The sequence below is a fragment of the Vicia villosa genome, linkage group LG6 (assembly GCF_029867415.1).
Source record: "Vicia villosa cultivar HV-30 ecotype Madison, WI linkage group LG6, Vvil1.0, whole genome shotgun sequence".
Classification (NCBI taxonomy): Eukaryota; Viridiplantae; Streptophyta; class Magnoliopsida; order Fabales; family Fabaceae; genus Vicia; species Vicia villosa.
In genome coordinates, this window is record NC_081185.1 from 3,801,570 (window position 1) to 3,815,471 (window position 13,902).

The 13,902-nt window shown below is 32.2% G+C and overlaps 1 protein-coding gene across 1 annotated transcript; it reads left to right on the forward strand.

The window, feature by feature from the left end:
* Positions 1–413: 413 nt before the first annotated feature.
* On the forward strand, positions 414–3,632 carry LOC131611057 (MDIS1-interacting receptor like kinase 2-like). Its single transcript, XM_058883183.1, has 2 exons — positions 414–2,712; positions 3,271–3,632. The coding sequence occupies exons 1-2, from the start codon at positions 414–416 to the stop codon at positions 3,630–3,632; spliced, it is 2,661 nt and encodes an 886-aa protein (XP_058739166.1).
* Positions 3,633–13,902: the final 10,270 nt, after the last annotated feature.

Genomic DNA, 13,902 nt, shown 5'->3' on the forward strand with positions numbered 1-13,902 from the left:
ATTAGTTTATTTAATATTTAGGATTTAGAGAAATAGATTATATATTAGGATTGAAAAAATACTTTAGGAAAATTAGTGCATCGACTCTAATAATTTACACTAGTGTTAAAGTTGCTTGGTGTCGACTGAGGGGAAAAATGTCTCCCTCAATATTGAGCCCTGCATACAAAATAATTCCACAAATTTGATGGAAGAAAAATTCAAATGTGTCCTTCAAAGAGAAAAATATCTATTTTCTAGAAAAAGTTATAATCAATTTTTCATGTCCACACATATTAATTACTATGCCGTCACATATACGTAGCGCACTAAATTATCAAACTGTAATGAATTGGCGTGAGAGAATATAACTTATATAAGAGGCATGCTAGTGGCACACAACATTGTATGCGATTCATTACATCTCAAAAATAATGAACTTCAAATATTCTTTAGTCTATAATTTCTATGGTCAAAAAATATGTATAGCCTTTCTTGTTATTTGGGGTTTGATCTTTGGGATTGAATCTGTCACACTAAAATCTCAACTTCAAAATGAAGCAAATGCAATACTCAAGTCTAGGTGGTGGAATACGTCTGACGCACAGTTTAACATCTCAAGACGTTGTTATTGGCCCGATATATCTTGCAAGAAGGATGGAAGCATATATGAATTCAGCGTTAAAAGTGCTAGAATTTATAATGTTAAATTTTCAGCACTCAACCTATCTGCTTTTGATAATTTAGAAATTCTTACTTTAAGTTCATTGAATCTTGAAGGGGCTGTTCTAAAAGAAATTGGTTTCCTCTCCAAACTCACTCATCTTGATTTGTCTTCTAATTATCTTGAAGGTAAGATACCATTTTCATTAGAAAATCTCACAAAACTCACTCATCTAAATTTGTCTTATAATGGGTTTGAACTTAAGATACCTCCTTCATTAAAAAATCTTACAAAACTCACTCATCTTGATTTGTCATCAAATATATTTAAAGGTGAGATAGTTCCTTCACTAGGCAACTTTGAACAATTAAAGTATTTGGACATCTCTCATAACAAATTTAACGGTTCCATTCCAAATGAGTTAGGGTTCCAAAACAATCTCACAAGATTAAATCTATCTTTCAATAGATTCAAAGTCGAGGTGCTTCCTTCACTAGAAAATCTCACAAAACTCATTCATCTTGATTTGTCTTCTAATTTACTTGAAGGTGAAATACCTCAATATTCACTAGGAAATCTCATACAACTACAAGAGTTAGACATCTCTAACAACATGATTCAAAGTTTCATTCCTTATGAGTTGGGGTTTTTAAAAAATCTCACAAGATTAGATCTATCTCACAATAGATTCAAAAGAGAGGTGTTTCCTTCAATAGTAAATCTCACAAAACTCACTTATCTTGCTTTGTCCTTTAATTCTCTTGAAGGTGAGTTACCACTTTTATTGGGAAACCTTAGAAAATTAAACTACTTAGACATATCCAACAACAAGATTCAAGGTTCCATTGTTTCACTAGAAAATCTCATACAACTTCAAATTTTAGACATTTCAAACAATTTTTTCAATGGTTCCCTCCCATCTAACTTGGGTCAATTAACCAAATTGCAAGTGTTACAATTAAATAAAAACTTTCTCGGTGGAACCCTTCCAGTTTCGGTAAGAAATCTTTCTCAATTAAAAATTCTTGATATTTCCGACAATTTACTCAGTGGCCCCATTTCTTCCATAATGTTCCCATTACCATATTACAAAACTTTCATAAACCTCAGTCACAATCTTATTAGTGGTGAAATTCCATCTTACATTGGAAATTTTCAACAACTTTATCTCAACAATAACAATTTAACTGGAAGAATTCCCCAATCTCTCTGTAGGGCCGGTTATATAGATATTTCCTACAATTGTATCAAGGATTTCGTTTCATTTTGTACTAACATTTATACAAGGAACAAGGATGAATGTATCGACATTTCTTTTAGCCAATTCCAACCCAGGTCACCTCATAAGAGTAAGAATAAAGAAATGCATTTTGTTGTCATAGGTATTTCAATTTTTATTGTTCTAACTCTAGCATTCTCAATCCTAATATGCTTGAAACTTTGTCATAATTCTATAAAGAACAATCATGGAATCACAATAACAACAAAAGATGGAGATATTTTTAGTATATGGAATTATGATGGAAAGATTGCATACGACGACGTTATAAAAGCAACAGAAAACTTTGACATAAGATATTGCATCGGAACTGGCGGATATGGAAGTGTTTATAAGGCACAATTACCATGTGGCAAAGTTGTTGCCTTAAAGAAACTTCACGGAAATGAAGCAGAGATTCCATCTTTTGATGAAAGTTTTAGAAACGAAGTGAAAATATTATCTGAAATTAAGCATCGACATATTGTGAAACTTTATGGTTTTTGCTTGCACAAAAGAATTATGTTTTTGATATATCAATACATGGAGAGAGGAAGCTTGTTCTCAATCTTGTATAATGATGTAGAAGCCATGGAATTCAATTGGAGAAAGAGGGTTAGCTTTGTTAAAGGAGTCGCATTTGGTTTGTCATATCTTCATCATGATTGTCTAGTCCCAATAGTGCATAGAGATATATCTAGTGGCAACATCTTGCTAAACAGTGTAGCTGACTTTGGCACAGCTAGACTTCTTCAATATGAATCATCCAATCGAACGATAGTTGCTGGAACTATCGGATATATCGCTCCAGGTAAATTATTCATTGCTATTTTTCTTTCATTTACATTGTATATAAGCTCTCTTAAAAAAACACCCCTTAAATATAAATTTAAAATTAAATTATTAAATATAATCTCTTAATTAAATTAGTTTATTTTTATAATTTAAGATTATATTATATTAATGAATTATATATATTTTTTATAATGCAAGGTCAAAATTGGATAATTTCATACATACATAAATTGGTGTTGAAATAATAGTCATTATGAAAAGTTATATTAAATACAAGAAAAAAGGGGTGATGCACTTACACCGTAGAAAGGTTTACACTATCAACCAATCACGATCATGTATCCTACCAAGTCATACTATTATTTTTAAATTACTTAGATGACATGGCAGAAAGATATATTTTTATTGGATGACAATATAAAACTTTTTTACACTGTCAGTGCATCTCCATTAAACTCTAAATACAATGACTTTATTTTTTTTTTGTTATATGTGGGAGAAGAGGATATAGTAAGAAATTTTAAGTATTTTCATTAAATGCTTTAATATGACCATATTGATTTGATTAATGCAGAACTTGCCTATACTATGGTTGTGAATGAAAAGTGTGATGTATATAGTTTTGGTGTTGTTGCACTTGAAACTTTAGTGGGAAGACATCCCGGAGATATATTGGCATTACTTCAATCAACATCAATCCAAGATATCAAATTATGTGAAGTATTAGATCAGCGTCTCTCACTTCCAAACAATGACATAGTTTTACGTGACATAATTCGTGTCGCCGCAATTGCATTTGCATGCTTAAATCTAAATCCTTGTTTACGGCCAACAATGAAAAGTGTCTCACAAAGTTTTGTCATTGAACTTCCACCATTTAGCATTCCATTGACTGGAATTTCTTTGCAACAACTGATGATATTATTTGTAAATTAAGTTGGGTGATTTATAACTTAATGAGATCATTGTTAATATTTATTTGTATATGTATATGTTGTAGCTAGAAATGTTAGAATTTGCTTTTCAAACATCTCCAATATAATTAATGCTATTTTGACATCACAATTTATACTTATATAGTATTTACTTTTCATCAATTTTCATCAATACAATGAACAATGTTTTTTAAATAAAATTATAATATTTATAAAAATTATTTTTGTTTTTAAAATTATTTTTGCAATACAAATACAAGTTTTGTGAATAACCCTTTCTATTATTATACTAGCCATAAATATAAATATAAGTTCTTATATTACATTATGAATTATATGAAATATAACAAATAAAATTATATATTGTTACTTATTATTTTTAATAGTTTTCATGTTTTGTCTAAAATCTCGGACAATTTGAGATAAATTACATAATGTTACATATTATTTTTTATTTTACTTAAATTTCGCACAAATTTGTGTCAAATTTTGAGACAAATTTGATGCACAAGTCATTATTTTGATTATTGTTATATCTTTTTGTAAGTTCAATCTCAATCAGTGTGAAAGTTTCAGATGGATTTGAAACAAGCTTCATTATTTTTCTTATTATTATATGTTCAAGTAAATTCATCTTGAATATGTGCAAAAGTTTTAGATATATTAGGACGAATACTATAATTTTTCTTATTATTATATGTTCAAGTAAATTCATCTCGAATATGTGCAAAAATGTTAGATATATTTGGGACGAATGCTATAACTTTTCTTATTATTATATGTTGAAGTTAAATCTATTCCAAAACTAAAAGGGGAGTCGAAGATTTCCTGGATCAGGTGGGTCGATGTTTGAAGTGAAATCATTAATTACTTATTATTATATTTTTATGTGAAATTCATCTAAATTTCTACGAAATGTTTTGTACATATTTCAGATGAACGTCATCATTTTGCATTTTATTAAATGTGTGACGTTCCTTGATTGCAAGATGAAGTCTTCCCTTTAATTATCTTGGCCTCCCTATTGGTGCTAACATGCGCCTAACGTCTACTTAGGATCCTCTTGTTAATCATCTTCCCAGTAGGCTCCTCTCTTCGAAGCATAAGTATGTGCCATTTGGGGAAGAGTGATCCTCCTTAAATGGGTTCTCAATGTGATTCCTATCGTTTTCCTTTCATTTTTAAAGATTCCCATCAAGGTCTAGAAGTAGATAGTTAAGATTCAGCGGAGATTTTTTTGAGGTGGTCTGAAAGGGGAGTCGAAGATTTCCTGGATCAGGTGGGTCGATGTTTGTAAATCTAAAAATCATGGGGCCTTGAGGTCTGCGGCCTTCGGTTGTTCAAATTGGCCTTGTTGGGCAAGTGGAGGTTGCACCTCTTGTCAAGAGCTTCTGGTATTTGGTGTGATACTTTTACTGGTAGGTATGGGGATGCCTTTGTGTCTTCTATTTCGGGCGTGAAAGCTAGTTTCCTTTGATCAGCCTCGCCCTGGTGGAGAGTGGTCTCCCTCCTTTGAGGGAAAGATGAAGACACTTCAGATTGCTTTAGGCATGGGCTTTCCTTAAGACTTAATTGGTTCGCGCCTGCTTACTTCCTTTTTGGAGGATGTGTTGATTGGGGATTCTCCCCTTAGGCTCATATTTCATAGGTTGTTTTACCTCTCTGACCAGGCATCTCATTCTGTTGGGGAGATGGGTAGATAGGAGGGTGAGAGTTAGGTTTCAGATCTTCGGGGGAGGAGGGATTTTAATTTTGTTTATGAGATGGATCTCTTCAGCGACCTTCATTATGTGACCATATGCGGTTAGACCTTCGGTTGAGAAGGGTGTTTGGAGGTGGCGTGAGGCGAGTGATGGTGTTTACTCCAAGTCGTCTGCTTACTTTTGGTTATTTTCTCAACACTTCGCTCAAGGTATACTTTTCCCTCCCATCAAGTTTGTCTTTCCTTCTATGTGGTATAGTTGGACCCCTCTAGAAGCTTGGAGATTTCCATCCATGGTGTCAAATTGGAGACCCATTGAATTGATTCAATTGATAAGATAAGGGTGGGGTTCTCTTCCTATAATGGGACTCATGAACAATTGTATGTACGTATTAGATGTGTAGATTTATTGTTATTGCTTGTGTTAAGTTGTTGCTGGAAATTGGAAATCTATCAATGCTGTTTTCTGTAAATTGCTGTTGTTGTGGTTGTTCGATTGAAGGAAAATTGGTGGTTTAGGTTTTTGCTTGTGTTGTTTTAAGATGTTGCTGAAACTTGAAATCCATTGTGTCTCTATTGCTATTGTTGCTGTTGTGTTAACGTGGAATTTATTTTCCTTCTCCATAATTGTGGACTATCTTATGCAAGTTTCAAGAATTCCTTTCCTTTCTCCAAAAACGTGGACTTTCATATGTAATTTATGGATTTTATTTCTCTTCTCCAAAAACCTGGACTATCATATGCAATTTTTGGAATTTCTTTCTCTCCACCCAAAAACATGGACTATCATATTCAATTTCCAAAATTTCCATCCCTTCTCCAAAAACATGGAATATCATATGCAATTTTGGGAATTTCTTTCCCTTCTTCATAAACATGGACTATCACATACATGTTTCAAGAATTCCTTTCCCTTCTCCAAAAACATGGACTATCATATGTAATTAATGGAATTTCTTTCTCTTCTCCAAAAACATGGACTATCATATGCAGTTTTTGGAATTTCTTCCTCTCCTCCAAAAAACATGGACTATTATATGCAATTTCAGGAATTTCTAACCCTTCTCCAAAATCGTGGACTATCATATGCAAATTTTGAAATTTCTTTCTCTTCTCCATAAATGTGTACTATCATATGCTAGTTTCAAGAATTCCTTTCTCTTCTCCAAAAACGTGGACTTACATATGCAATTTATGGAACTTCTTTTTATTCTCCAAAAACGTGGACTATCATATGCCATTTTTGGAATTTCTTTCCCTTCTCCATTTTTGGAATTTCTTTCCCTTCTCCGAAAATGCTGACTATCATTTGCAATTTATGAAATTCTTTCTCTTCTTCAAACACGTGAAATATCATATGCAATTTTTTGAATTTCTTTCTCTCCTCCAAAAAACATGGACTATCATATGCAATTTCAGGATTTTCTATCCAATCTCCGAAAAGTTGACTATCATATACAATTTTTGGAATTTCTTTCTCTTCTCCAAAAACATGGACTATCATATGCAATTTCAAGAAATTGTATCCCTTATTCAAAAACTTGTACTATCATATGTAATTTTTGGAATTTCTTTTCCTTCACCATAAATGTGGACTATGTTATGAAATTTTCAAGAATTCGTTTCCCTTCTCCAAAAACGTGGACTATCATATGTAATTTACGGAGGTTATTTCTCTTCTCCAAAAACGTGGACTATCATTTGCAATTTTTGGAATTTCATTCTCTCCTCCCAAAAATATGGACTATCATATGCAATATCCAAAATTTCTATCCATTTTCCAAAAATGTGGACTATTATATGAAATTTTGGGAATTTCTTTCCCTTCTTCATAAACATGGACTATCACATGCATGTTTCAGGAATTCCTTTCCCTTCTCCAAAAACATGGACTATCATATGTAATTTTTGGAATTTCTTTCTCTTCTCCGAAAACATGGACTATCATATGCAATCTTTGAAATTTCTTTCTCTCTTCCAAAAAACATGGACTATCATATGCAATTTCAGGAATTTCTTTCCCTTCTCCAAAAACATGGACTATCATATGCAATTTTTGGAATTTCTTTCCATTCTTCATAAACGTGGAATATCACATGCAAGTTTCAAGAATTTCTTTCCCTTCTCAAAAACCATGGACTATCATATGTAATTTATGGTAATTCTTCCTCTTATCAAAAAACATGGACTATCATATGCAGTTAATGGAATTTCTTTCTCCCCTCCAAAAAACATGGACTATTATATGCAATTTCAGGAATTTCTATCCCTTCTCCAAAAACGTGGACTATCATATGCAAATTTTGAAATTTCTTTCTCTTCTCCATAAACGTGGACTATCATATGCTAGTTTCAAGAATTCCTTTCTCTTCTCCAAAAGCGTGGACTTACATATGCAATTTATGGAACTTCTTTTTATTCTCCAAAAACGTGGACTATCATATGCCATTTTTGCAATTTCTTTCCCTTCTCCATAAATGTGGACTATCATATGCAAGTTATAAAAATTTATTTCCCTTCTCCAAATATGCTGACTATCATATGTAATTTATGAAATTTCTTTCTCTTCTTCAAAAACGTGAAATATCATATGCAATTTTTGGAATTTCTTTCTCTCCTCCAAAAAACATGGACTTTTATATGCAATTTCAGGAATTTCTATCCAATCTCCAAAAAAGTTGACTATCATATGCAATTTTTGAAATTTCTTTCTCTTCTAAAAAAACATGGACTATCATATGCAATTTCAATAAATTGTATCCCTTCTTCAAAAACGTGTACTATCATATGCAATTTTTGGAATTTCTTTTCCTTCACCATAAATATGGACTATCTTATGCAATTTTCAAGAATTCCTTTCCCTTCTCCAAAAACGTGGACTATCATATGTAATTTATGGAATTTATTTCTCTTCCCCAAAAATGTGGACTATCATATGCAAGTTATAAAAATTTATTTCCCTTCTCCAAATATGCTGACTATCATATGTAATTTATGAAATTTCTTTCTCTTCTTCAAAAACGTGAAATATTATATGCAATTTTTGGAATTTCTTTCTCTTCTAAAAAAACATGGACTATCATATGCAATTTCAATAAATTGTATCCCTTCTTCAAAAACGTGTACTATCATATGCAATTTTTGGAATTTCTTTTCCTTCACCATAAATATGGACTATCTTATGCAATTTTCAAGAATTCCTTTCCCTTCTCCAAAAACGTGGACTATCATATGTAATTTATGGAATTTACTTCTCTTCTCCAAAAACGTGGACTATCATTTGCAATTATTGGAATTTCTTTCTCTCCTCCCAAAAGCATGGACTATCATATGCAATATCCAAAATTTCTATCCCTTCTCCAAAAACATGGACTATCATATGCAATTTTGGGAATATCTTTCCCTTTTTCATAAACATGGACTATCACATGCATGTTTCAAGAATTCCTTTCCCTTCTCCAAAAACATGCACTATCATATGTAATTTTTGGAAGTTCTTTCTCTTCTCCGAAAACATGGACTATCATATGCAGTTTTTGGAATTTTTTTCTCTCTTCCAAAAAACATGGACTATTATATGCAATTTCAGGAATTTCGATCCCTTCTCCAAAAACATGGACTATCGTATGCAAAATTTGAAATTTCTTTCTCTTCTCCATAAATGTGGACTATCATATGCTAGTTTCAAGAATTCCTTTCTCTTCTCCAAAAACGTGGACTTACATACGCAATTTATGGAACTTCTTTTTATTCTCCAAAAACGTGGACTATCATATGCCATTTTTGGAGTTTCTTTCCCTTCTCCAAAAATGCTGACTATCATATGTAATTTATGAAATTTCTTTCTCTTCTTCAAAAACGTGAAATATCATATGCAATTTTTGGAATTTCTTTCTCTCCTCCAAAAGACATGGACTATCATATGCAATTTCAGGAATTTTTATCCAATCTCCAAAAAGTTGACTTTGTATGGTTTGAATTTTACTGCTTTTTTGAACTTGCTTTCTTTTATGCAGGGTCTTAATTGACTTAGTGAATGCATGGCTGTACTGAATGGATGACATTAGATGATGGCTTAACGATGCTGCCCCGGTTCTGGTTTTGTTGGCAGTATGTTGCAGCTTGGTGTTTTTGTATTGCAGGACTGCTGTTAACGACGTATCACTGTGTCGGTTCGCAACACGTTCGCCTCTGGTCTGGCAGCAAGTATATAGCATGAATGGAGGTCTTGTAGTTGCTGTATGATGCTGAATTGTGATAGTTGCAGCAAGTTTTAATTTTTTTTGGTTTGAATTGATGTAATCCTTCCCTTGCAGTTTGCAGTACCTTTGTAATAAATTAGGGCTATAGTAGTTAGTTTGTAAGCTTGGATCCTTGATGTGTGAATGGTAAATGATGCAGACTTTCATAAGCAACCTTATCTTGTAATGAATCATGATAGCCATTTGAATGAACTTTGTCTTGAAGTGTAATGAAGTTGTTCATTAGAATTTTGTATGAATTGATGTCATGGTAGGAGAGTGATTACTTTCTTCAAACAAAAATTTAAACTCTTTTTCCTTCAAACCAGTAGCATGAACATCATTTGAAGTATGAATAAAATGAATTTCCAGTATGATTATGGCCAAAGAATCGCTTCTGGTATTTGTCTTTAACCAATACATGTTGCAATCATCTCAAAATGCTTTTTGGCATATTCATAAGTCAAATAAGTGCTCTTCAATGATTTCCATCCTCAAGATGATCAATGTTAATTATTAATGCTAATCATGACACATGCTCCATGTCCAAGTCATTTGAAAGAGGTTCCAAAACAATGACTCACACCACCCATAGTAGCATGACTAATCCTCCATTGATGAAAAAAATCAAATAATCCTTGATGTTGTGAAATATCCCAAGCCTTTAAGTGAAACTCTGATTTTTCTCCATAACCCCGATCATATGCTTGATTATTGATCAAATGAATGTACAATGTGTTGATGACCTAATGGAAAGATGCATATGAAATGTGCAGCTTAAGCAGATTAGAAATAAAATTAGATGGGCAAATTTTGGGGTGCAACACATATGCAATTTTTGTAATTTCTTTCTCTCCTCCCAAAAACATGGACTATCATATTCAATTTCCAAAATTTCTATCCCTTCTCCAAAAACGTGGACTATCATATGCAATTTTGGGAATTTCTTTCCCTTCTTCATAAACATGGACTATTACATACATGTTTCAAGAATTCCTTTCCCTTCTCCAAAAACATGGACTATCATATGTAATTTATGGAATTTCTTTCTCTTCTCCAAAAACATGGACTATCATATGCAGTTTTTGGAATTTCTTCCTCTCCTCCAAAAAACATGGACTATTATATGCAATTTCAAGAATTTTTAACCCTTCTCCAAAAACGCGGACTATAATATGCAAATTTTGAAATTTCTTTCTCTTCTCCATAAATGTGGACTATCATATGCTAGTTTCAAGAATTCCTTTCCCTCCTCCAAATACGTGGACTTACATATGCAATTTATGGAACTTCTTTTTATCTCCAAAAACGTGGACTATCATATGCCATTTTTGGAATTTCTTTCGCTTCTCCATTTTTGGAATTTCTTTCCCTTCTCCAAAAATGCTGACTATCATATGCAATTTATGAAATTTCTTTCTCTTCTTCAAAAACGTGAAATATCATATGCAATTTTTTGAATTTCTTTCTCTCCTCCAAAAAACATGGACTATCATATGCAATTTCAGGAATTTCTATCCAATCTATAAAAAGTTGACTATCATATGCAATTTCAAGAAATTGTATCCCTTCTTCAAAAACATGTACTATCATATGCAATTTTTGAAATTTCGTTCTCTTCTCCATAAATGTGGACTATCATATGCTAGTTTCAAGAATTCCTTTCTCTTCTCCAAATACGTGGACTTACATATGCAATTTATGGAATTTATTTCTCTTCTCCAAAAATGTGGACTATCATTTGCAATTTTTGGAATTTCATTCTGTCCTCCCAAAAACATGGAATATCATATGCAATATCCAAAATTTCTATCCCTTCTCCAAAAGTATGGACTATTATATGCAATTTTGGGAATTTCTTTCCATTCTTCATAAACATATACTATCACATGCATGTTTCAAGAATTCCTTTCCCTTCTCCAAAAACATGGAATATCATATGTAATTTTTGGAATTTCTTTCTCTTCTCCGAAAACATGGACTATCATTTGCAGTCTTTGAAATTTCTTTCTCTCCTTCAAAAAACATGGACTATCATATGCAATTTCAGGAACTTCTTTCCTTTCTCCAAAAACATGGACTATCATATGCAATTTTTGGAATTTCTTTCCATTCTTCATAAACATGGAATATGACATGCCAGTTTCAAGAATTTCTCTCCCTTCTCAAAATCCATGGACTATCATATGTAATTTATGGAAATTCTTCCTCTTATCAAAAAACATGGACTATCATATGCAGTTAATGGAATTTCTTTCTCCCCTCCAAAAAACATGGACTATTATATGCAATTTCAGGAATTTCTATCCCTTCTCCAAAAACGTGGACTATCATATGCAAATTTTGAAATTCTTTCTCCTCTCCATAAACGTGGACTATCATATGCTAGTTTCAAAAATTCCTTTCTCTTCTCCAAAAACGTGGACTTACATATGCAATTTAGGGAACTTCTTTTTATTCTCCAAAATCATGGACTATCATATGCCATTTTTGGAATTACTTTCCCTTCTCCATAAATGTGGACTATCATATGCAAGTTACAAAAATTTATTTCCCTTCTCCGAAAACGTTGACTATCATATGTTATTTATGAAATTTCTTTCTCTTCTTCAATAACGTGATATATCATATGCAATTTTTTGAATTTCATTCTCTCCTCTAAAAAACATGGACTATTATGTGCAGTTTCACGAATTTCTATCCAATCTCCAAGACTATCATATGCAATTTTTGGAATTTCTTTCTCTTCTCCAAAAACATCGACTATCATATGCAATTTGAAGAAATTCTATCCCTTCTTCAAAAATGTGGACTATCATATGCAAGTTTTGGAATTTCTTTTCCTTCTCCATAAATGTGGACAATCTTATGCAAGTTTCAAGAATTCCTTTCCCTTCTCCAAAAACGTGGACTATCTTTTGTAATTTATGGAATTTATTTCTCTTCTCCAAAAATGTGGACTTCATATGCAATTTTTGTAATTTCTTTCTCTCCTCCCAAAAACATGGACTATCATATTCAATTTCCAAAATTTCTATCCCTTCTCCAAAAACATGGACTATCATATGCAATTTTGGGAATTTCTTTCCCTTCTTCATAAACATGGACTATCACATACATGTTTCAAGAATTCCTTTCCCTTCTCCAAAAACATGGACTATCATATGTAATTTATGGAATTTCTTTCTCTTCTCCAACAACATGGACTATCATATGCAGTTTTTGGAATTTCTTCCTCTCCTCCAAAAAACATGGACTATTATATGCAATTTCAAGAATTTCTAACCCTTCTCCAAAAACGCGGACTATCATATGCAAATTTTGAAATTTCTTTCTCTTCTCCATAAATGTGGACTATCATATGCTAGTTTCAAGAATTCCTTTCTCTTCTCCAAATACGTGGACTTACATATGCCATTTTTGGAATTTCTTTCGCTTCTCCATTTTTGGAATTTCTTTTCCTTCCCCGAAAATGCTGACTATCATATGCAATTTATGAAATTTCTTTCTCTTCTTCAAAAACGTGAAATATCATATGCAATTTTATGAATTTCTTTCTCTCCTCCAAAAAACATGGACAATCATATGCAATTTCAAGAATTTCTATCCAATCTCCAAAAAGTAGACTATCATATGCAATTTCAAGAAATTGTATCCCTTCTTCAAAAACATGTACTATCATATGCAATTTTTGGAATTTCTTTTCCTTCACCATAAATGTGGACTATGTTATGCAATTTTAAAGAATTCCTTTCCCTTCTCCAAAAATGTGGACTATCATATGTAATTTATGGAATTTATTTCTCTTCACCAAAAACGTGGACTATCATTTGCAATTCTTGGAATTTCATTCTGTCCTCCCAAAAACATGGAATATCATATGCAATATCCAAAATTTCTATCCCTTCTCCAAAAATGTGGACTATTATATGCAATTTTGGGAATTTCTTTCCATTCTTCATAAACATGGACTATCACATGCATGTTTCAAGAATTCCTTTCCCTTCTCCAAAAACATGGACTATCATATGTAATTTTTGGAATTTCTTTCTCTTCTCCGAAAACATGGACTATCATATGCAGTCTTTGAAATTTCTTTCTCTCCTCCAAATAACATGGACTATCATATGCAATTTCAGGAATTTCTTTCCCTTCTCCAAAAACTAGACTATCATAGGAAATTTTTGGAATTTCTTACCATTCTTTATAAACGTGGAATATCACATGCAAGTTTCAAGAATTTCTCTCCCTTCTCAAAATCCATGGACTATCATATGTAATTTATGGAAATTCTTCCTCTTATCAAAAAACATGGACTATCATATGCA